The 25,467-nt window shown below is 48.9% G+C and overlaps 1 protein-coding gene across 1 annotated transcript in view; it reads right to left on the bottom strand.

Moving 5' to 3' along the window:
* Nucleotides 1–412: 412 nt before the first annotated feature.
* The window catches only part of LOC132407075 (calcium-responsive transactivator-like), a 43,876-nt gene continuing 18,821 nt past the window's right edge, over nucleotides 413–25,467 (bottom strand). The window contains exons 5-9 of the mRNA XM_059993343.1: nucleotides 19,742–19,942; nucleotides 17,657–17,758; nucleotides 14,108–14,227; nucleotides 12,189–12,316; nucleotides 413–1,936 (exon numbers count right to left, since the gene is read on the bottom strand). Of these exons, the coding sequence (XP_059849326.1) occupies nucleotides 1,910–1,936; nucleotides 12,189–12,316; nucleotides 14,108–14,227; nucleotides 17,657–17,758; nucleotides 19,742–19,942 (578 nt within the window). The 3' untranslated portion in view covers nucleotides 413–1,909. The remainder of the gene's footprint in view (nucleotides 1,937–12,188; nucleotides 12,317–14,107; nucleotides 14,228–17,656; nucleotides 17,759–19,741; nucleotides 19,943–25,467) is intronic.

The raw sequence follows: 25,467 nt of genomic DNA on the forward strand, positions 1-25,467 counted from the left end.
CCAGGACAAAGGACTCTGATGAGCTACTGTCAGTGGCCTCTGCCCCAGTAGGGGTGATGGGCTTAAGTAGACAAAGAGGAAATAGAGAGGATGTTTCGAATGAGTCAGTGTATTTGATCAGTTCAGTTACATCTGCCATGGTAGCGTAGCAGCACGACATCACAGTCCTGGGAGTTAGAATTCAGAGTTCAATTCTGGCACCCTCTGTAAGAAGTTCGTACGTTCCTTCCCATGGTGGGTTTCCTCCTGGTGCTCCAGTTTGCTCCCATAGACCATAGACCAGTGATTAGGTTAATTGGTGATGTAAATTGTCTTGTGATTAGGTGAGGGTTTAAATCGGTGAATCTCTGGGCAGCACAGCTTGGTGGCCTGTTCCACACTCCATCTCTAAATCAGACATCAACAATAAACATGTTATTAACAAAACTTTAATCATTTAGCTGCAATTTAACAATTCCTTTCTCTCACCCAACATATTCCCAGATACAAATTCAACCTCACTCTTTCAAACCATTTTAAACTTCACATCACCCCAAAAAGTACCAAATACCCAAATGATTAACTTTACAAAATTAAAACCGTTTTGTAATGATCCCCAGAGTGGGTGAGCAGCTGCAGGTTTCTTTCCAGGGTCACTTGCCCAGGTATGGCCTCTTCCAACATGGTCTTATTAGCGATGTGCCTTGAGTGGACTTGCTCGCATTTTCAGCCTCACTTGGAGCCCAGGACACAGAGGAGGGGATGGCATAGGTTACAGGTGTGAGAGTGTCTCCATGGCTGAGGCCAAGGGTTCTGCAGCTCACGAATTTGGTCCCTCTCTGTCCTCCAGAGGGGTGGTAGAGGCTGCCACTGCTCTCCATGCTCGGGAGACTGCTAGAGGCCAGGGATCGATTGAGTTGAGGGGGAGGAGGAGATCTCCAGTGGCAGGAGGATTTGTGATGAAGGCACCACCATGAACGTTGCAAGCCCAGCTGCGAAAGGAGGAGGGTTGGGCATGGGGCTAGCAACCTCATCCCTGGGAGAGGAAGGATCTTTCAAGATAGGCTATACCTGGAGACAATGTGAAAGACTGGCTCAGGAAAGAGAACTCTGGCAAGATGCTCTCAGAAGCCAATGCCCCATTAGAAGTTAACCAACCACTCCTCGGCTGAAAGAGGAGAGGGAAGACGTCGGGAAGTTTTGTTAATCAGCAAGCTGGTAAAATTGGGGACGCTCCATCTGAAGAGGCAGTGAAGTCTGATGGAGCTGGTTCGTTTCAGTGAATGTTAGGTTCGCAAAGATTTATAAGATGGAGGAAGAGAGGAGGAGTATGCCTGATCTGAGAGCGATCAGTGACAGGAGGGATTGAGGGGATAGAAGGCAACGGCAGGGGTGAGAGAGGGGGACGGCGGGGGTGAGAGAGGGGGACGGCGGGGTGGAGAGAGGGGGACGGCGGGGTGGAGAGAGGGGGACGGCGGGGTGGAGAGAGGGGGACGGCGGGGGTGAGAGAGGGGGACGGCGGGGTGGAGAGAGGGAGACGGCGGGGGTGAGAGAGGGGGACGGCGGGGTGGAGAGAGGGAGACGGTGGGGGGAGAGAGGGAGACGGCGGGAGGAGAGAGGGAGATGGCGGGGGGAGAGAGGGGGACGGTGGGGGGGAGAGAGGGGGACGGGAGAAGTGGATTGTGGGAGAGGAGGGAATGGGGATGGAGGTGATCACATGTGGGATGCTGAGGTTTCCATGGCAGACACAAACTGGAGGTGGCGGTAAGAGGGGCTGAGCGGGTTGGGGGTGATCCCAGTCCTCTGTCTTCAGGGTGCTGCTTCTGCTCAGCATTCCAGGGAGGTGTCCAGGCGGAAAGGGGGCTCCCCGGTTTCCCGATCGTGGTGCGCCGGTGTCCGCAGTGAGAGCAGTCCTTCAGGCCACGTCCAGTCACTGGAATCCTCCAAAGGCAGCTCCCTGCAATAAAGCACGCTCAGGTCAGAGAGGCAAACGGCAGGGGAGGGGCAGAGGGTGGTAAACATGAGGAATACAAAGGTGGTGACGATAGCATTGGTGGGACACAATGATGCTTTATAGGCAGTTAAGGAAACTGCTAATAATTCTACTAAATATACTTTGGCCAGACAACAATCGCTGTAATCCACTGCCTGTAATTTCCCTTTGGGGGATGTGAATTTCAACCCTTTGTACAAGCTTGCATATTTTGCGGTATCCTGAAGGATTTGGCAAACTGGATTCTCGAAACACTGCTGGAGCAGACTGGAACACCGGGCCAGAGAGGTGGTGGCGGGCCCAGGCCTGACAGTGGAAACAAACTGATGTTTAGCCTATTTAAGTGCTGAGCCAGGTCGAGGGCAGAGGATGGACCAATGTTTGGCTCACTGCTCCTTGAGGTTTGACTCATCTCAACACTGAAGTGACTCTACAGCCATTAGCACTCATCTCAGCACTAAACCGGGCTCTGCAGCCATGGCCTGCAGCCATCGGGCTCCTGGACTGTCGACACTCGCCTCAGCGCTGAACCTGGTTCCACAACCATCGGGCTCCTGGACTGTCGACACTCGCCTCAGTGCTGAACCTGGTTCCACAGCCATCGGGCTCCTGGACTGTTGACACTCGCCTCAGTGCTGAACCTGGTTCCCCAACCATCGGGCTCCTGGACTGTCGACACTCAGCTCAGCGCTGAACCTGGTTCCCCAGCCATCGGGCTCCTGGACTGTCGACACTCGCCTCAGCGCTGAACCTGGTTCCACAGCCATCGGGCTCCTGGACTGTCGACACTCGGCTCAGCACTGAACCTGGTTCCACAGCCATCGGGCTCCTGGACTGTCGACACTCGCCTCAGCGCTGAACCTGGTTCCACAACCATCGGGCTCCTGGACTGTCGACACTCGGCTCAGCACTGAACCTGGTTCCACAGCCATCGGGCTCCTGGACTGTCGACACTCGGCTCAGTTCTGAACCTGGTTCCACAGCCATCGGGCTCCTGGACTGTCGACACTCGCCTCAGCACTGAACCTGGTTCCACAGCCATCGGGCTCCTGGACTGTCGACACTCGCCTCAGCGCTGAACCTGGTTCCACAGCCATCGGGCTCCTGGACTGTCGACACTCGCCTCAGCGCTGAACCTGGTTCTGCAGCCATCGGGCTCCTGGACTGTCGACACTCGCCTCAGCACTGAACCTGGTTCCACAGCCATCGGGCTCCTGGACTGTCGACACTCGGCTCAGCGCTGAACCTGGTTCCCCAACCATCGGGCTCCTGGACTGTCGACACTCGGCTCAGCGCTGAACCTGGTTCCACAGCCATCGGGCTCCTGGACTGTCGACACTCGCCTCAGCACTGAACCTGGTTCCACAGCCATCGGGCTCCTGGACTGTCGACACTCGCCTCAGTGCTGAACCTGGTTCCCCAACCATCGGACTCCTGGACTGTCGACAATCGGCTCAGCGCTGAACCTGGTTCCACAGCCATCGGGCTCCTGGACTGTCGACACTCGGCTCAGCGCTGAACCTGGTTCCCCAACCATCGGGCTCCTGGACTGTCGACACTCGGCTCAGCGCTGAACCTGGTTCCACAGCCATCGGGCTCCTGGACTGTCGACACTCGCCTCAGCACTGAACCTGGTTCCACAGCCATCGGGCTCCTGGACTGTCGACACTCGCCTCAGTGCTGAACCTGGTTCCCCAACCATCGGACTCCTGGACTGTCGACAATCGGCTCAGTGCTGAACCTGGTTCTGCAGCCATCGGGCTCCTGGACTGTCGACACTCGGCTCAGCGTTGAACCTGGTTCTGCAGCCATCGGGCTCCTGGACTGTCGACACTTGGCTCAGCACTTAACTGACAACATGGTTGTGTACTCACTTTGGGGACTTGCAGTTCTGAGTATTATTTGTTTACTTTTTTATTGTTTGCACGATCTTTTGCACATTTGTTTTGTTTTCCACACATTGGATATTTGACAGTCTTTGTGGTGTGGGGTTTTTCATTAATTCTATTGAGTTTCTTTATTTTGTGGCTGTCTGCAAGAAAATTCTCAATGTTCTCTATGGTGTTCATAATTTGATAACAAATGTACTTCAAACTTTGGTTTTGGATCAATCATCTGTCCATGAGCTGGGGAGCCAAAGACCATTGACTACCCTGAGACCAGTGTCATCCACCCCTGGAGAGACCGTAGATTAACAAATAATATCAAAACCAACAGCTCTACAAAACACTGGTTAGACCACACTTGGAATATTGCATTCAGTTCTGGTCTCCTCACTAAAGGAAGGATGTGGAAACTTTAGAGAGGGTGAAGAGGAAGCTTACCAGGATGCTGCCTGGATTAGAGAGGGTGCAGAGGAGATTCACCAGGATGCTGCCTGGATTAGAGAGGGTGCACAGGAGATTCACCAGGATGGTGACAGGACTAGAGAGGGTGCAGAGGAGATTCACCAGGATGCTGCCTGGACTAGAGAGGGTGCAGAGGAGATTCACCAGGATGCTGCCTGGACTAGAGAGGGTGCAGAGGAGATTCACCAGGATGCGGCCTGGACTAGAGAGGGTGCAGAGGAGATTCACCAGGATGCTGCTTGGATTAGAGAGGTTGCAGAGGAGATTCACCAGGATGCTGCCTGGATTAGAGAGGGTGCAGAGGAGATTCACCAGGATGCTGACTGGACTAGAGAGGGTGCAGAGGAGATTCACCAGGATGCTGCCTGGACTAGAGAGGGTGCAGAGGAGATTCACCAGGATGCTGCCTGGACTAGAGAGGGTGCAGAGGAGATTCACCAGGATGCGGCCTGGACTAGAGAGGGTGCAGAGGAGATTCACAAGGATGCTGCCTGGATTAGAGAGGGTGCAGAGGAGATTCACCAGGATGCTGACTGGATTAGAGAGGGTGCAGAGGAGATTCACCAGGATGCTGCCTGGATTAGAGAGGGTGCAGAGGAGATTCACCAGGATGCTGCCTGGACTAGAGAGGGTGCAGAGGAGATTCACAAGGATGCTGCCTGGATTAGAGAGGGTGGAGAGGAAGTTCACCAGGATGCTGACTGGATTAGAGAGGGTGCAGAGGAGATTCACCAGGATGCTGACTGGACTAGAGAGGGTGCAGAGGAGATTCACCAGGATGCTGCCTGGACTAGAGAGGGTGCAGAGGTGATTCACCAGGATGCTGCCTGGACTAGAGAGGGTGCAGAGGAGATTCACCAGGATGCTGCCTGGACTAGAGAGGGTGCAGAGGAGATTCACCAGGATGCTGCTTGGATTAGAGAGGTTGCAGAGGAGATTCACCAGGATGCTGCCTGGATTAGAGAGGGTGCAGAGGAGATTCACCAGGATGCTGACTGGACTAGAGAGGGTGCAGAGGAGATTCACCAGGATGCTGCCTGGACTAGAGAGGGTGCAGAGGAGATTCACCAGGATGCTGCCTGGACTAGAGAGGGTGCAGAGGAGATTCACCAGGATGCGGCCTGGACTAGAGAGGGTGCAGAGGAGATTCACAAGGATGCTGCCTGGATTAGAGAGGGTGCAGAGGAGATTCACCAGGATGCTGACTGGATTAGAGAGGGTGCAGAGGAGATTCACCAGGATGCTGCCTGGATTAGAGAGGGTGCAGAGGAGATTCACCAGGATGCTGCCTGGACTAGAGAGGGTGCAGAGGAGATTCACAAGGATGCTGCCTGGATTAGAGAGGGTGGAGAGGAAGTTCACCAGGATGCTGACTGGATTAGAGAGGGTGCAGAGGAGATTCACCAGGATGCTGACTGGACTAGAGAGGGTGCAGAGGAGATTCACCAGGATGCTGCCTGGACTAGAGAGGGTGCAGAGGTGATTCACCAGGATGCTGCCTGGACTAGAGAGGGTGCAGAGGAGATTCACCAGGATGCTGCCTGGACTAGAGAGGGTGCAGAGGAGATTCACCAGGATGCTGCCTGGATTAGAGAGGGTGTAGAGGAGATTCACCAGGGTGCTGTATGGATTAGAGAGGGTGCAGAGGAGATTCACCAGGATGCTGCCTGGATTAGAGAGGGTGCAGAGGAGATTCACCAGGATGCTGCCTGGACTAGAGAGGGTGCAGAGGAGATTCACCAGGATGCTGCCTGGATTAGAGAGGGTGCAGAGGAGATTCACCAGGATGCGGTCTGGATTAGAGAGGGTGCAGAGGAGATTCACCAGGATGCTGTATGGATTAGAGAGGGTGCAGAGGAGATTCACCAGGATACTGCCTGGATTAGAGAGGGTGCAGAGGAGATTCACCAGGATGCTGCCTGGATTAGAGAGGGTGCAGAGGAGATTCACCAGGATGCTGCCTGGATTAGAGAGGGTGCAGAGGAGATTCACCAGGATGCTGCCTGGATTAGAGAGGGTGTAGAGGAGATTCACCAGGATGCTGCCTGGATTAGAGAGGGTGCAGAGGAGATTCACCAGGATGCTGCCTGGATTAGAGACGGTGCAGAGGAGATTCACCAGGATGCTGCTTGGATTAGAGAGGGTGCAGAGGAGATTCACCAGGATGCTGCCTGGACTAGAGAGGGTGCAGAGGAGATTCACGAGGATGCTGCCTGGATTAGAGAGGGTGCAGAGGAGATTCACCAGGATGCTGCCTGGATTAGAGACGGTGCAGAGGAGATTCACCAGGATGCTGCCTGGATTAGAGAGGGTGCAGAGGAGATTCACCAGGATGCTGCCTGGATTAGAGAGGGTGCAGAGGAGATTCACCAGGATGCTGCCTGGATTAGAGAGGGTGCAGAGGAGATTCACCAGGATGCTGCCTGGATTAGAGAAGGTGCAGAGGAGATTTACCAGGATGCTGCCTGGATTAGAGAGGGTGCAGAGGAAATTCACCAGGATGCTGTCTGGATTAGAGAGGGTGCAGAGGAGATTCACCAGGATGCTGCCTGGATTAGAGAGGATGCAGAGGAGATTCACCAGGATGCTGCCTGGACTAGAGAGGATGCAGAGGAGATTCACCAGGATGCTGCCTGGACTAGAGAGGATGCAGAGGAGATTCACCAGGATGCTGCCTGGATTAGAGAGGGTGCAGAGGAGATTCACCAGGATGCTGCCTGGACTAGAGAGGGTGGAGAGGAGATTCACCAGGATGCTGCCTGGATTAGAGAGGGTGCAGAGGAGATTCACCAGGATGCTGCCTGGACTAGAGAGGATGCAGAGGAGATTCACCAGGATGCTGCCTGGACTAGAGAGGATGCAGAGGAGATTCACCAGGATGCTGCCTGGATTAGAGAGGGTGCAGAGGAGATTCACCAGCATGCTGCCTGGATTAGAGAGGGTGCAGAGGAGATTCACAGGATGTTGCCTGGACTAGAGAGGATGCAGAGGAGATTCACCAGCATGCTGCCTGGATTAGAGAGGATGCAGATGAGATTCACCAGGATGCTGCCTGGATTAGAGAGGGTGCAGAGGAGATTCACCAGGATGCTGTCTGGACTAGAGAGGATGCAGAGGAGATTCACCAGGATGCTGCCTGGACTAGAGAGGATGCAGAGGAGATTCACCAGGATGCTGCCTGGATTAGAGAGGGTGCAGGGGAGATTCACCAGGATGCTGCCTGGATTAGAGAGGGTGCAGAGGAGATTCACCAGGATGCTGCCTGGATTAGAGAGGGTGCAGAGGAGATTCACCAGGATGCTGCCTGGATTAGAGAGGGTGTAGAGGAGATTCACCAGGGTGCTGTATGGATTAGAGAGGGTGCAGAGGAGATTCACCATGATGCTGCCTGGACTAGAGAGGATGCAGAGGAGATTCACCAGGATGCTGCCTGGATTAGAGAGGGTGCAGAGGAGATTCACCAGCATGCTGCCTGGATTAGAGAGGGTGCAGAGGAGATTCACCAGGATGCTGCCTGGACTAGAGAGGATGCAGAGGAGATTCACCAGCATGCTGCCTGGATTAGAGAGGATGCAGATGAGATTCACCAGGATGCTGCCTGGATTAGAGAGGGTGCAGAGGAGATTCACCAGGATGCTGTCTGGACTAGAGAGGATGCAGAGGAGATTCACCAGGATGCTGCCTGGACTAGAGAGGATGCAGAGGAGATTCACCAGGATGCTGCCTGGATTAGAGAGGGTGCAGGGGAGATTCACCAGGATGCTGCCTGGATTAGAGAGGGTGCAGAGGAGATTCACCAGGATGCTGCCTGGATTAGAGAGGGTGCAGAGGAGATTCACCAGGATGCTGCCTGGATTAGAGAGGGTGTAGAGGAGATTCACCAGGGTGCTGTATGGATTAGAGAGGGTGCAGAGGAGATTCACCATGATGCTGCCTGGATTAGAGAGGGTGCAGAGGAGATTCACCAGGATGCTGCCTGGACTAGAGAGGGTGCAGAGGAGATTCACCAGGATGCTGCCTGGATTAGAGAGGGTGCAGAGGAGATTCACCAGGATGCGGTCTGGATTAGAGAGGGTGCAGAGGAGATTCACCAGGATGCTGTATGGATTAGAGAGGGTGCAGAGGAGATTCACCAGGATACTGCCTGGATTAGAGAGGGTGCAGAGGAGATTCACCAGGATGCTGCCTGGATTAGAGAGGGTGCAGAGGAGATTCACCAGGATGCTGCCTGGATTAGAGAGGGTGCAGAGGAGATTCACCAGGATGCTGCCTGGATTAGAGAGGGTGTAGAGGAGATTCACCAGGATGCTGCCTGGATTAGAGAGGGTGCAGAGGAGATTCACCAGGATGCTGCCTGGATTAGAGACGGTGCAGAGGAGATTCACCAGGATGCTGCTTGGATTAGAGAGGGTGCAGAGGAGATTCACCAGGATGCTGCCTGGACTAGAGAGGGTGCAGAGGAGATTCACGAGGATGCTGCCTGGATTAGAGAGGGTGCAGAGGAGATTCACCAGGATGCTGCCTGGATTAGAGACGGTGCAGAGGAGATTCACCAGGATGCTGCCTGGATTAGAGAGGGTGCAGAGGAGATTCACCAGGATGCTGCCTGGATTAGAGAGGGTGCAGAGGAGATTCACCAGGATGCTGCCTGGATTAGAGAGGGTGCAGAGGAGATTCACCAGGATGCTGCCTGGATTAGAGAAGGTGCAGAGGAGATTTACCAGGATGCTGCCTGGATTAGAGAGGGTGCAGAGGAAATTCACCAGGATGCTGTCTGGATTAGAGATGGTGCAGAGGAGATTCACCAGGATGCTGCCTGGATTAGAGAGGATGCAGAGGAGATTCACCAGGATGCTGCCTGGACTAGAGAGGATGCAGAGGAGATTCACCAGGATGCTGCCTGGACTAGAGAGGATGCAGAGGAGATTCACCAGGATGCTGCCTGGTTTAGAGAGGGTGCAGAGGAGATTCACCAGGATGCTGCCTGGACTAGAGAGGGTGGAGAGGAGATTCACCAGGATGCTGCCTGGATTAGAGACGGTGCAGAGGAGATTCACCAGGATGCTGCCTGGATTAGAGAGGGTGCAGAGGAGATTCACCAGGATGCTGCCTGGATTAGAGAGGGTGCAGAGGAGATTCACCAGGATGCTGCCTGGATTAGAGAGGGTGTAGAGGAGATTCACCAGGATGCTGCCTGGATTAGAGAGGGTGCAGAGGAGATTCACCAGGATGCTGCCTGGATTAGAGACGGTGCAGAGGAGATTCACCAGGATGCTGCTTGGATTAGAGAGGGTGCAGAGGAGATTCACCAGGATGCTGCCTGGACTAGAGAGGGTGCAGAGGAGATTCACGAGGATGCTGCCTGGATTAGAGAGGGTGCAGAGGAGATTCACCAGGATGCTGCCTGGATTAGAGACGGTGCAGAGGAGATTCACCAGGATGCTGCCTGGATTAGAGAGGGTGCAGAGGAGATTCACCAGGATGCTGCCTGGATTAGAGAGGGTGCAGAGGAGATTCACCAGGATGCTGCCTGGATTAGAGAGGGTGCAGAGGAGATTCACCAGGATGCTGCCTGGATTAGAGAAGGTGCAGAGGAGATTTACCAGGATGCTGCCTGGATTAGAGAGGGTGCAGAGGAAATTCACCAGGATGCTGTCTGGATTAGAGATGGTGCAGAGGAGATTCACCAGGATGCTGCCTGGATTAGAGAGGATGCAGAGGAGATTCACCAGGATGCTGCCTGGACTAGAGAGGATGCAGAGGAGATTCACCAGGATGCTGCCTGGACTAGAGAGGATGCAGAGGAGATTCACCAGGATGCTGCCTGGTTTAGAGAGGGTGCAGAGGAGATTCACCAGGATGCTGCCTGGACTAGAGAGGGTGGAGAGGAGATTCACCAGGATGCTGCCTGGATTAGAGAGGGTGCAGAGGAGATTCACCAGGATGCTGCCTGGACTAGAGAGGATGCAGAGGAGATTCACCAGGATGCTGCCTGGATTAGAGACGGTGCAGAGGAGATTCACCAGGATGCTGTCTGGACTAGAGAGGATGCAGAGGAGATTCACCAGGATGCTGCCTGGACTAGAGAGGATGCAGAGGAGATTCACCAGGATGCTGCCTGGATTAGAGAGGGTGCAGGGGAGATTCACCAGGATGCTGCCTGGATTAGAGAGGGTGCAGAGGAGATTCACCAGGATGCTGCCTGGATTAGGGAGGGTGCAGAGGAGATTCACCAGGATGCTGCCTGGATTAGAGAGGGTGCAGAGGAGATTCACCAGGATGCTGCCTGGACTAGAGAGGGTGCAGAGGAGATTCACCAGGATGCTGCCTGGATTACAGAGCATGTCTCATGAGGAAAGGTTGAGTCAGCTCAGGCTTTTCTCTTTAGAGAGCAGGAGGATGAGATATAACTTGATAAAGGTGTACAAGATGAGAAGAGGCATAGATAGAGTGAATATCCAAAGACTTTCTCCCCATAGGATGTAAATGGCTAATACAAGAGGGCGTAATTTTAAGTTGATTGGGGAAAAGTAAAGGGGGGATGACAGAACAGGAAGTGGTGGGTGTGTGAATTGCACTGTCAGGGTTGGATATATTAAGAGACTCTTAGATAGGTTGACTGGATGATACAAGAATGGAGGGAACGGTTAGATTGATCTCGGAGGAGGTTAAAAAGCTAGCATAATAACGTGGGCCAAAGGGCCTGTACTATGCTGCAATGTACTGTCTGTCTGTGTTCATTGTCAGAAAACACCAGGACATGCCTGATGAAAACCAGCAGGAAATCCGGGGGACCACTAACCACAAATGCAGGGTGCACCCGACTTCAGGAATATCCACAGCTCTGTCTCCACTGAGGGTTGCGGCCCATAGGAAAGAATGGGTGGTGAGGAAAATGAATGAAGGCAAGAAAGTGATGAACCAGAGAGACTAGGACCAATGTGAAACACTGACATTTCCTAAAGGTTCCTTAAGGTTGGTGCAGTGGGGAAAAGCTCCCACTACCTATTAAATGCTCCTAATGGTGTGTTTCTCAAATAGCCTCTGACAACCAAGTCCAGCTCCTGGCCTTTATATCTGCCTTACCACTAAGCCTGATGGAACTGTTTCTACTGACAGAAGGGGCAAAGGCAGGTTACTGATGCCTTAAAGCCAATCACTTCGGGCAGATGGGGCTCTTCAGCTATAGTTGGCAGCTCAGCTAGAAGGAAAACACTGATCTCTATTGCCTCGTGGCTATACCCACTCAAGGGGAAGGCTTCAAGAATATCCCCGAGAGAAAATCTGGAGCTGCACTCCCTAAGCCAGTCCTACATTGAGTTCAATGCTGACTGGTAACTCCTGTGACACCGCTGATGCTAAACTTTATCAGTCTCTGCCATTCCTTTGGATTCATCAGCTGTGTGGCGAGGGGCGAGTCCATATTGTACTACCCTGGCTTGTGTATCACGTAGACAGCTGGGATGCAACATTCATGGTTGATTCAAAGCAATGGAAGCCTCTGACGTATTTTATTACTTTTTACTTTATTTACTAACATGCCCTTCTGGTCCATGAGCCCACGCTGCCCAATTACACCCATATGATCAATTTACCTATGAGGACATGGGAGACGATGGTAGGAATTGAACCTATGTTTCTGGGGTTTATACTAGCGTTATGGTAGCGTTAGGGACTGATCGACAAAGCATTAACCCTAAACCATACGTCTGCGGGAGGAAACCAGAGCACTTGGAGAAACCCATGTGGTTACAGGGAAAATGTAAAACTTCCTGGCAGGCAGTATTAAACCCGTGTTGCTGGTGCTGTAAAAGTGTTACCATGCTGCCCAGCTATCTCTCAGACTGGGTTCCTGCACCCTCCCGTACCTGCCCATACTGGAAGGCTTGTGGCTGGGCTGCATTTACGGCAGGTTGTTGGGGTCTGTATGCTGCGTATTGTTGCCCCGGATCTTGCTGAAAGCTTCTAAATTGTCCTTGAGAGTTCTGTGCAGAATCTGTAAGAAGCAGAAAATAAGTCAATTAGCCGATGAACTGAGCTGTCAGGAATCATTGGGGTCAGAAGATTGCAGTGCTGAGGGTAGATTTAGAATTGGTCAGACTGTATTGGAGCAGGGTGAGCAGATTTGAGCTTCCCATCTTAGATATACAGTGCACACAAAATGCTGGAGGAACTCAGCAGATCAGGCAGCACATAGGGGAAGAAACATTTGACATTTTGGGCTAAAATACTTCATCACAATTTTTTTTAGAGGGCTATGGGTAAGCCTAGGTAGTTCTAAGGTAAGGACATGTTCGGCACAGCTTTGTGGGCCGAAGGGCCTGTATTGTGCTATAGGTTTTCTATGTTTCTATCTTTAAAAAAAATCCTGATGAAGGATCTTAGCCCAAAATGTCAAACGTTTATTCCCCTATGTGCTGCCTGATCTGCTGAGTTCCTCTAGAATTTTGTGTGCACTGTATATCTAACAAAGGATTTGATGGCATTGGAGAGGGTCCAGAGGAGGTTCATAAGACCAGGGTTGAAAGGGTTAATGTGTGAGGATCATTCCATAGCTCTGGCTAGAGTTTAGAAGAATGAGGGGGATTTCATTAATGCATAACAAATATTGAAAGACCAAAAATCTGGGATGCAAAGGGACTTGAGAGTCCTTGTGCAGAACATCCTAAAAGTTAACTTGTAGGTCAAGTCAGTGGTGAGGAAGGCAAGTGTCATGTTAGCATTCATTTCAAAAGGTTTTGAATACAAGAGCAGAGATGTGATGCTGAGGCTTTATAAGGCACTGGTGAGGCCTCACCTTGAACAGTTTTGGGCTCCTCATCTAAGAAAAGATGTGCTGGCATTGCAGAGGGCCAGAGGAGGTTCACAAGGATGATTCCAGGAATGAAAGGGTTATCATATGAGGAACATTTAAAATGGCTCTGGGTCTGTTCTCACTGGAATTCAGAAGGATGAAGGAGGATCTCATTAAAACCTTTCAAATGTTGAAAGGCCTACAGAGAGTCCATGTGGAAAGGTTGTTTCCCATGGTGGGAGAGTCTAGGACAAGAGGACACAGCCTCAGGATAGAGGGGCGCCCTTTCAAAACAGAGATGTGGAGAAATTTCTTTAGCCAAAGGGTGGTGAATTTGTGGAATTTGTTGCCACAGGCAGCTGTGGAGGCCAAATCATTGGGTGTATTTAAAGCAGAGATTGATAGGTTCTTGATTTGGACATGGCATCAAATGTTATGGGGAGAAGACCAGGAACTGGGGTTGAGAAGGGAAAAAAAAGGATCAGCCATGATTGAATGGGCCAGATGGCCTAATTCTGCTCCTAAGTTTTATGGTCGTTTAAATAGAGTGAATGTGGAGAGGCTGTTTCCTGTAGAAGAGGGGTCCAGGACCAGATGGCACACCCTCAGAATAGAGGGATGTCCATTCAGAACATAAGGAGGAAATTTCTTTACCAGAGGGTTGTGAATCTGTGGAATTAATTGCCATAGACAGCTGTCATTGGGTATGTTTAAAGAGGAGGTTGACAGGTTCTTGGTTAAAATGGATGTTTAAGCTTACGGGGAGAAGACAAGAGAATGGCAGTGAGTGGAATAATAAATGGTATGTCAGAGAAGACCCAGTGGGTTGAACGGCCCCATTCTGCTCCTTATGACTGAAATGTGCCTGTCTGTGAGCTCCCAACTTTAGTGCAGTTGAGAGAGGGCTCAGTATAAGGGTTAATACAGCCTGCTCACTCCCTCCTCTGGGGCGAGATCCCAGAGTCTCTGCACCAGCTGGCTCATGGGACTCACTAAATTCCTGAGGCGTGCTGGTCAGTGGTTGCTGGTTGGGGAACTGCTGAAAGAAGGTCTGCTGGTGAGCACTGGAGTTCTGCTGGAACTGCCCCTGCTGAGGTCCAAACCAGTTGTTACCTGCAAGAAGAGAATGAACATCTGGCAAGGCAAATTCTCTTTGCTGAAAGCCGCGATAAGGGGTAACACGGAAGCGTAGAGGATAGCGTGACGTTATTTCAGATCGGGACGTCAGAATTCAGAGTTTAACTCTGTAAGGAGTTTGTATGTATTCCCTGTGAATGCTTGGGTTTCCTCCCACTGCCCAAAGACGTTTTGGTTGGTAGGTTAATTGGTCATTGTAAATTGTCCAGAGATTAGACTCAGGTTCAATTGGTGGATTGCTGGGCAGTGCCACTTTTTGGGCTGGAAAGGCCTGTTCCATACTGCATCTCTAAATAAATAATCTAAAATTAAAAACATCAGCCCAGCTGAAAGGTCCCCTTTCACTGTCACATCCATTCTAAGCACAGGGCTCTGATGACTGATAGCTGAACTAATGATCCCCAGGGGCAGGGCTCAACTCCACTGGGCTCACTGCCTCAGTAAAGCAGCCAGCATAATTAAATACCCTGACATTCTCTCTTCACCCCCTCTTCCATTGCCCCACAGTAGTGCGGGTCAAAGTTTGGAGTTGAATTGTACATTCTCCCCACAGAATGCATGGGTTTCCTCTGGATGCTCCGGTTTCCTCCCACAGTCCAAAGACGTATCAGTTAGTAGGTTAATTGGTCATTGTAAATTGTCCTGTGATAGGTTAGGGTTAAATCAGAGGTTGCTGGAAGAGCCTATTCCGCACCGTCTCTCTAAAATAAAATACAAAAGCCTGAAAGCACACTCTATCAAGCTCACAGTTACAAGATCCCTGAGCTTGATAACATAGAACATGGCCCATGATGGTGTGCCGACTTTTCCTCTACTCCCTACTGGGCCACTGATTAAAGAGCGATTTTATGTGTCACATCTATACTAATACACAGTGAAATGCAGTGCTTGTGTCAACGTCCAACACAGTCCAAGGACATCGCCGTGCTTCTAGTGCCAACATAGCACGCTGACAACTCACTGACCTTAACCCGCATGTCTTTGGAATGTGGGAGGACACCAGAGTAAGCCCACTCAGTCACGTACAACTTCTTACAGACACCGGTGGGTATTGACGAGATCGGGCGTTTTCAGGCTAGTATGGCCGTAGGCGCTGGTGGGTATTGAACCCAGGTCGCTATCACTGTAAAGTGTTATTCTCACTGTTATGCTACCGTGACCCCCCCCCAACCTTTCTAACAGAATTCCATTTCAAAAACCTTGCTGATAAAATGGTCCCTGATAAAACGGGACTAAACCACCCCACAGATTGAAACAAAACACGTTAGAGCCAAGCTAACAGATTCTCTCTCCCCATTCATTCCTTTCCATATTTTAATAGACAATATGTGCAGGAGTAGGCCATTTGGCCCTTCAAGCCAGCACTGCCATTCAATGTGATCATGGCTGATCAACCACAATCAGTACCCATTCCTGCCTTCTCCCCATATCCCTTGACTCCGCTATCTTTAAGAGCTCTATCTAACTCTTTCTTGAAAGCATCCAGAGAATTGGCCTCCACTGCCTTCTGAGGCAGAGCATTCTATAGATCCACAACTCTCTGGGTGACAAAGTTTTTCCTCAACTCCATTCTAAATGGCCAACCCCTTATTCTTAAACTGTGGCCTCTGGTTCTGGACTCCCCCAACATTGGGAACATTTTTCCTGCCTCTAGCATGTCCAATCCCTTAATAATCTTATATGTTTAGATCAGATCCCCTCTCATCCTTCTAAATTCCAGTGTATACAAGCTTAGTTGCTCCAATCTTTCTACATATGACAGTCCCGCCATTCCGGGAATTAACCTCATGAACCTACGCTGCACTCCCTCAATAACAAGAATGTCCTTCCTCAAACTTGGAGACCAAAACTGAACACAATACTCCAGGTGTGGTCTCACCAAGGACCTGTACAACTGCAGAAGGACCTCTTTGTTCCTATACTCAACTTCCCTTGTTATGAAGGCCAACATGAAGCTTGTTATGAAGCTTTCTTACTGCCTGCTGTACCTGCACGCTTACTTTCAGTGACCGATGTACAAGAAAACCTAGATCTTGTTGTACTTCCCCTTTTCCTAACGTGACACCATTCAGGTAGTAATCTGCCTTCCTGTTCTTGCCACCAAAGTGGATAACCTCACATTTATCCACATTAAACTGCATCTGCCCACTCATCCAACCTGTCCAAGTCACCCTGCATTCTCATAACATCCTCCTCACATTTCACACTGCCACTCAGCTTTGTGTCATCTGCAAATTTGCTAATGTTACTTTTAATCCCTTCATCTAAATCATTAATGCATATTGTAAATAGCTGCAGTCCCAGTACCAAGACTTGCCGTACCCCACTAGTCACTGCCTGCCATATTTTAAAGCTTCAATTCAATCACAAGGAAAATTAGGACAGGAGGAGGCCATTGTGAAACCGCAGAGAGTTGTGAATACAGCCTCTCCTCCCTGGACTCTCTACACTTCTCACTGTCTCAGTAAAGAAGCAACAGAATCAAAGACCCCACCTACCCTGGGCATTCTCTCTTCTCTTGACTCCCGTCAGGCAGAAAATACAAAAGCCTGAAAGCATTTATCACCGGCTCAAGCTAAGGATCTACCTTACTGTTATGACTACGGAAGAGCCCCCGAGTACAATAACATCAAGCAGTACAGGTCCTTCAGCCCACAATGTTGTGCTGACCTTTTAACCTACTCCAAGATCAATCCAACCCTTCCTTTCCACATAGCCCTCCACTTTTCCTTTCATCCATGCGCCTATGTAAGAATTTGTTAAATATCCCTAATGTATCTGCCTCGACCACCACCCCGGCAGGGTGATCTGTGCACACATCACTCTGTTAAAAAGCCTGCCTCTGACACCCGCTATACTTCATTCTAATCACATTAAACCTTCTGCCCTGGGAGAATATACAGTACTCTCTAATCCAGGCAGCATCCTGGTGGAATGCTCATAACGTACCTCGTTATCAACTTGCACTTTACTGACTACCTACACTACTTTCTCAACTGTAACACTTTATTCTGCATATTCTATGCTGTATAATGTATGCACACCGATAATAAATGTAATAAATGTACAACCTCACTATGTAATGAATTACTGTAAGACAAATTTTTCACGGTATTTTGGTACTGTGGCAATAATGAACATCTGCATTTGGTAGGCCATGGCTGATTCAATGTTGGCCTCAAAGCCACTTGCCCATGCTCTTCCTGTGACCACCTTGGTCGACTGAATCTCTTGCTTATAGAGTTGCTGTGCAGTGAGTCTGTCTCCACGGGTCTCTGCGGTAGAGACTCGCAAAGATTCCTGGCCTGGAGGCAAGATCACCCACGATGTAATGGAATGGGGGAGCTGAACACCCAACCCCTGTGATTCCTCATACTACGTCCCTGACCGGAGTTGCTGGATTACCTTCTGGATAGAGCTGTAGGTTCATTCCGTCAGCTGGAGCCTGCGACTGGGTGAACTGCTGGTTGAAGAATTCTCCCTGGGATCCTTGCTGCTGTGGTGGAGCTGACACCAACAGGTAAACACACAGGTAAAAGGATTGAACCATGATTACACAACAGAGAAGAGCAGCTCAAATCCTTCACCCCACAATGCCATGCCGGCCTTTTAACCTCTTCCAAGATCCATCTAACCCTTCACTCCCAAGAAGCTCTCCATTTTTCCCCATCCACATGCCGGTGTAAGAGTCTCTTAAAATCATTCAGGGAGCGATGTGTAGCTAAGACTGGGGAAATTCAGAATCAGAATCAGGTTTAACATCACTGGAATATCTTGTGAAATACGTTGCTTTGCGGCAGCTGTACATTGTAATATATAATAAACTATGTTACAACAATACACATATATTAAATAAGTCATGCAAAAAGAAGAAGAAAAAATATTAAGCTAGTGTTCATGGGTTCACCGTCCATTCAGAAATCTGAAGGTGGAAGGGAAGAAACTGCAGCTGAAATGTTGAGTGTGTCTTCAGGCTCCTTTACCTCCTCCCTGACGGCAGCAATGAGAAAGGACATGTCCTGAGTGATGGGAGGAGGGGGTAATCATGGATGCCACCTTCCTTTGGAATAGTGTTAAGCAGACAGTCCCCAGATCAGGGTCAGGAGTGAACACTAACATACAAAACTACCAGTCATACCAGAGTTCTGAAATGGGGCCAATTTTCCCAAGGCTGCAAATAAAAATCATACCACAGCATCCGAGTGTTTACAATCTGTTTAATGCAAGGTGACCGTGGAGCTGTCGGACAATCGTGTGCTCCGCATGAATGAAATCTGTCATCATTAACCCAGTGAACCTGAGTCCACACCAACAACTACCACCTTGGCTGCTGTCACAGCACACACAGCTGCATCTGCACGTCCTCAAACACAATGAGAACAATCCAGGGCCATTCACTCTATTCGGTGCTCCTGGTGCAGCCTCCCCTACATTATGAGACCTGATACAGTTTGTGGAATCGCTTTGTCAAGCAACTTTGCTCCATCTGCTACAAATGGCTGAATCTCCCTGTCGCTCCTCATTTCATTTCACTCCTCATTCCCATTTTGACACGTTGGCCAGTGGCCTCACTCAGGTTCGAGGAGCAACACCTCATGCTATGTCTCCAGCCTCATGGCGTGATACCGATTTCTCCCCTCTCCCTTCTCTCTTTTTCCATTCCTATTCTGGCTCCCACCCCCATGCCTTCTTTTCTTTTCACCTGCCTATTACCTCCCTCTGGTGCCCCTCCTCCTTCTCTCTCTCCCATGGTCCACTTTCCTCTCCTATCAAATTCCTCCTTCTTCTGTCTCCTACCTCTTCATGCTATCACCTCCCAGCTTCTTACTTCATCCCCCAGCCCACGCACCCACCTTTCCCATCCCCTCACCAATCTCTCGTCAGCTCGTACTCTTCCCCCTCCCCTCACTTTCTGCTTCAGGCTTCTTTCCCCCTCCCTTGATGAAGGGTGTCAGCCTGAAAAATCAACGGTTTATTCCGTCCTATGGATGCTGCCTGACTTGCTAAGTTCCTCCAGTATTTCGGATCCCACCCATCCTGTTCAAGGACTGTTTGTCCCACTCCCATCAGGGAGGAGGCTACATAGCATCCACGTCAGGACCACCAGACTCAAAAACTGTTACTTTTCCCAAGCAGTGAGGCTGATCAACACCTCCACCCACTAACCCACCTCTCCACACCCCCACCACCGCTACTTTATCATTTCCTGTCAGTCACCTTATGAACAGACATTCCTGTGCCTAGTATCACTTTATGGACATGCAATTAATTTATGTATATAAGATATCTTATGTATTTGTATTTATTTTTTTTTAAATTCTTGTGTTTTGCTTTGTATTGCATCAGATCCAGAGTAACTATTATTTTGTTCTCCTTTGCACTCGTGTACTGGAAATGAAATTAAACAATCTTGAATCTCGGGTGTGTTGCTCTGAATTTCCAGCAGCTGCAGAATCTGCTGTATTTAGAATAAACATCAGTGATGCCTACCTGGATTGTGAGAGCCTGGCTGCAGGTGAGTTGCCAGGGACGAGCCCATGCTCACCCCCATCTGCTCCTGGGCTGCCATGTTCTGTGGGGGAGCAGCTGGTTGGTTGAAGTTTCCCACATTGCCGTGGCTAACCACTGGTAAACCCATCGAGGTGCCGGGCGCAACCTGTTGGCAGTGAGCCTGGGGAAAGGGGGTGCCAGCTGTCATGGGGGGGTGAAAAAACCAAAGGTTAGTTGGAGGTAACAAAAGTGTTCTTCCTACTACTTTCCCCAGGAGACGAGTGGGAGTTGTGGTATGGGAAGGGTTAAAGACAATTTCCATACGAGGTTGACTGTGGCGCTGTCTAGTCAATCTAGATAAGGGAGGTCTTTGAAGTGAGAGCACTAGAGCCAGCCCTGCTTACTACAGACAAGACAGACAAGGGTGACTATGGCAATTTGTACTTAACTGGACGACCCAGGACTCTGAAATGAGACCTTTTCTCAAAATACCTTTGAAGAATATAGTTCTCTCTACACAGTAGGTGATGCCAGAGACAGACAAGAATAATGGAAGGATGTGAAACTCACACAACTGAGAGACAGTTGCTTTACTAAGTCAAAAGTGTCATCAGTTGTCATCTGATATTTTCTATTGATGTTTAACACACCTATTGTGAATGGTGATTGGTTCTGCAAGTAAAAAACTCAAACATACACAATTTACCAAGTGGTCAGCTGTATAAAACGTTTCTCTGTTCAGAGCAGTGTGGTGTCAGCGGCCATGCTGTTCTCCTTGTGCACAAGTTAAATAAAGTATGTTTGAGCCATAGATATGGCCCTTGTGGCTGAAAGGATCAGGGAGTATGGAGAGAAAGCAGGTTCAGGGTTCTGAGTTGGATTATCAGCCATGATCAAACCGAATGGCGGTGCAAGCTGAAGGGCTGAATGGCCTACTCCTGCACCTATTTTCTATGTTTCTATAGTGTGCATGTGATCTGAGTCCAATCATTTTATTTATTCTGGGTAAAGACAATCTCACTGCTTCTCTCCTGCCACACACACCCACAAACTAGATGAAAACCTCCAAATGGATAGCAAAGCTGAAATCGATTTGATTACCCTTACAGTGAAGCTTCATCTGATTATTTCTGATGATAGTTGAGTGGGGGCATTGCTGTTGTGGGTCTTCAGACAGACTGAACAACATCACAATGCCATGCCTCAAAAGGGTGGCATCCAGCATTAGGATCCCATCACCCAGGACATGCCCTATTCTCATTGCTACCATCAAAGAAGGTGGTACAGGAGCCTGAAGACACACACTCAATGTTTCAGGAACAGCTTCTTCCCCTCTGCTATTAGATTCCTGAATGAACAATAAATCCATGATCACTACCTCACTATTTTGTGCTCTCTTTTTGCACTACTTAACTTAACTTAACTACATTTCTTATAGTAATTTATAGTCTATTATATATTGTAAGATATTTCTGCTGCAAAACAAAAAAAGCGATGACATATGCCCAATACATTAAAGCTGATTCTCCTTATTGAACCAGACTGAACACTGAACAAAGGAGAACAGGCCTTGTGGTCCATCATGTCTGTGCCCAGTATGATAGCAAATGAAACAAATCCCACCTGGTCCTGATGAAGGTTCTTTGCCCGAAATGTCGACAGTTTATTTCTCTCCATAGATCGCCATTGACCTATCGTTAACTGAGGGTCCGTGGGAATGCCCACCATTGATGCTACTTAACCTGCTGAGTTCCTCCAGCATTTTGTGTGTGTTACTCTGGATTTCCAGCTTCTGCAGAATCTCTTGTGTCAAATCCCATTTAAGTGCATGCCATAGGAGCACAACTGTTAATACAACACTATTCCAGCTCAGGGCGTCAATTCCACGGTTCTCTGTAAGGAGTTTGTACTTCCTCCCCATGACCGCATGTGTTTCCTTCCTCAGTCCAAAAGCCTACAGATCAGTAGGTTAATGGGTCATTCTAAATTGTCCTACGACTAAGCTAAGGTTGAATTGGTAGGTTGCTGGGCGCTACGGCTCATAAGACTATAAGACAGAGGAGCAGAATTAGGCCATTCAGCCCATCTAGTCTGCTCTGCCATTGCATCGTGCTGATCCTGGATCCCATTCAACCCCATACACCTGCCTTCTCACCATATTCTTTGATGCACTGAATTTGATCAGGAAACAATTAAATTCTGCCTTAAATATACCCAGGGTCTTGGCCTCCACCGCAGTTTGTGGCAGAGCGTTCCACAGATTCACTGCTCTCTGGCTAAAACAATCCCTCCTTTCCTCTGTTCTAAAAGGTTGAGAGTATCCTCTAGTTCTGGATACCCCCACCAGAGGAAACATCTCCCCATGTCCACCCTATCTAGTCCTTTTGGTAAGTTTCAATAAGAATACCATCTCAGTGAGTACCTGCCCAAAGCTGCCAAATACTCTTCATTTGTTAACCCCTTCGTTCCTGGAATTATCCTCGGGAATCTCCTCTGGACTCTCTTCAATGATAACACATCCTTTCTGAGATATGGGGCCCAAAACTGTTGACAATACTCCAAGTGCGGCCTGACTAGTGTTTTATAAAACCTCAGCATTATCCCCTTGCTTTTATGTTCTATTCCTCTTAAAATAAATGCTAACATTGCATTTCCCTTCTTTACCACAGACTCAACTTGTAAATTAACCATGAGAGTCTTGCACCAGGACTCCTAAGTTCCTCTGCAGCTCTGACATTTGAACCTTCTCCCCAGTTAGATAATAGTCTGCAGCATTGTTCCTTTTACCAAAATGCATTACCATAATTTCCTAACACTGTATTCCATCTGGCACATTTTTACCCATTCTTCCAATTTGTCTAAGTCCCGCTGCAATCACGTTGCTTCCTCAGCATTAGCTACCCCTCCACCTATCTTCATATCATCTGCAAACTCTGCCACAAAGCCATCGATTCAATTATCCAAATCATTGACAAACAATGTGAAAAATAGTGATCCCGATAATGACCCCAGAGGAACACTGGCAGCCAACCAGAAAAGGCCCCTTTTATTCCCACTCGCTGCCTCCTGCCTGTTAGCCATTCTGCTATCCAGTCAGTATAGGATTTTAAACTTCTTCAGCAGCTTCGTGTGTGGCATCTTTTCAAATGCCTTCTGAAAATCCAAGTAAATGACATCCACTACCTCTCCTTTGTCCACCCTGCTTGTTACTTCCTCGAAGAACTCTAACTGATTTGTCAGGTAGGATTTCTCTTCACAGAAACCATACTGACTTTGACTTACTTTATCATTAGTCTCCAAGTACCTCGAAACCCTATCCTTACTAATGGACTCCAACACTTTCCCAGCTACTTCAGGTTAGGCTAACTGGCCTATAATTTCCTTTCTTTTGCCTTCCTCTCTTCTTAAAGAATTTGGTGACATTTGCAATCTTTTAGTCCTCTGGGACCATGCCAGAATCAAGTGATTCTTGAAAGATCATGACCAATGCATCTGTTATCTCTTCAGCAACCTCTCTCAGGACTCTGGGATGTAGTCCATCTGATCCAGGTGACATCCATCTTAAGACCTTTCAATTTGCCTAGCACATTTATCTTTGTAATAGCAATGTCACTCACTCCTGCTCCCTGACACTCACGGACCTCTGGCACACTGCTAGTGTCTTCTACAGTGAAGACATATGCAAAGTACCCATTAAGTTCATCTGCCATTTCTTTGTCCCCATTACTACCTCACCAGCATCATTTTCCAGTAGTCCAACATCAACTCTCACCTCCCTTTTACTCTTCATATAACTGAAGATCTTTTGGTATCTTACTTTATATTATTGGCTAGTTTGCTCTCAAATTCCATCTTTTCCCTTTTTAGAGCTTTTTTAGTTGCCTTTTGTTGGATTTAAAAGCTTCCCAATCATCCAACTTCCCACTCACTTTTTGCTACCTTATATGCCCCTTCCTTTAACATAGTCCTTATCAGCCATGGTTGCCTACCCCTGCTATTTGAGAACTCTTACCTCTGCCTTGTGAACTATTCCCACAAACTTCAGCCATCTCTGCTCTGCCGTCATCCCTGCCAGTATTCTCCTCCAATCTACCTGCGCAAGTTCATCTCTCATGCCTCTGTAATTCCCTTTATTCCACTGCAATACTGATACATGTGAGTTATGCTTTTCCCTCTCAAATTGCTGTGAGGCTGAAAGGATCTGTTCCACAGTGTATCTCTAAATAAATTTAAAAAAATCTATTCCCTGCATATTCATGTGTCTTTCTAAGAGCCTCTTAAATACTACTATTATGTCTGTGTGCCCACCACGCCTGGCAACGCATTCCAGGTACCCACTAATCTTAAAACAAAATCTTACCCCACATCTCTAATTAGAGCTCTAGAATTCAGATTCTAGGCGGAGAGCATCTGTCGGCGTGCTGGGTTGGGGGCTGCCCTCTAGTGTTCACTCTGTGGATTGCATTCGTCTGCAGCTGCACTCGCGTGTGACGAGTTGTTGTTGCAGAAACATGACTCCAGGGCAAGATCCCCTGCACCATAACCTACAGTCCATGACCCTCGGGACTTGGACTATATTATTTTTGCGACTGTATGTTTTTCTGTTGTAGTTATATGTGCTGTTTGCTGTGTGTGACTGTTGGTTCTGTGTTTTGCACCTCAGCCCTGGAGGAACACTGTTTCATTTCGCTGTGTTCATGTGTATAGTTGAATGACAATAAACTTGAACTGCCTTTTCTATTCCTTTCATAATCTTGTAAACTTCTCTCAGATCTCCCCTTGCACTAGAGAAAAGCAGAGAGGTATGTCCAATTCCAATCTCCTGTTATAGCCAAAACTCTCTAATCCAAGCAGTGCCCTGGGAAAACATTCCCAAACTCTCTCCAAAGTCTAAACATCCATGGGCTGTAGTGCGGCACTCTGAATTGCATGTAATACGACTTGTCCATCATTTTATACAGTTGCAACATGACTTCCTAGATTATATTCACTGCCCTAACTGATGAAAGTAAGCATGTTCTATGCTTTCTTTGCCAACCTCTCTACTTGTGTTGCCATTTTCAGGGATCTGTGGACTTGCACCCAAAGATCCCTGTGTAAAGCAAAATTGAAGGAAAAGAGTACTGTCAACATTTCGAGCCAAAACCCTTTGGCAGGACTGGAGAAAAGAAGCTGAGGAGTAGATTTTAAAAACACACACAAAATGCTGGTGGAACACAGCAGGCCAGGCAGCATCTATAAGGAGAAGCAATGTCGACGTTCCTTACGAAGGGTCTCGGCCCAAAACGCCGCCAGTGCTTCTCCTTATAGATGCTGCCTGGCCTGCTGTGTTCCACCACCATTTTGTGTGTGCTGTTTGAAGTTCCAGCATCTGCAGATTTCCTCGTGTTTGCTGAGTAGATTTAAAAGGTGGGGGGGGACAGGAGAAAGAAAAACACAAGGTGATAGGGAAAACCTGAAGGGGGAGAGGTGAAGTAAAGAGCTGGGAAGTAAATTGGTAAAAGAGACAGAAAGGCATGGAAGAAAGAGAAGGGGGGAGGAGCACCAGAAGGAGGTGATGGGCAGGCAAGGAGTTAAGGTGAGGGGGAGGGAAGGGGATGGGGAATGGTGAAGGAGAGGGCCCCCACCCACCTCCGCTCAGAAGTTCAGGAAAGAAAAGATGTAAAGCCATCTCCTGCTCTAGCCTTGCCCCCACCGCCTCCTCTTTTCCCCAAACCAAAGGCTCC

This window comes from Hypanus sabinus, chromosome 17 (genome assembly GCF_030144855.1).
Source record: "Hypanus sabinus isolate sHypSab1 chromosome 17, sHypSab1.hap1, whole genome shotgun sequence".
Lineage (NCBI taxonomy): Eukaryota > Metazoa > Chordata > Chondrichthyes > Myliobatiformes > Dasyatidae > Hypanus > Hypanus sabinus.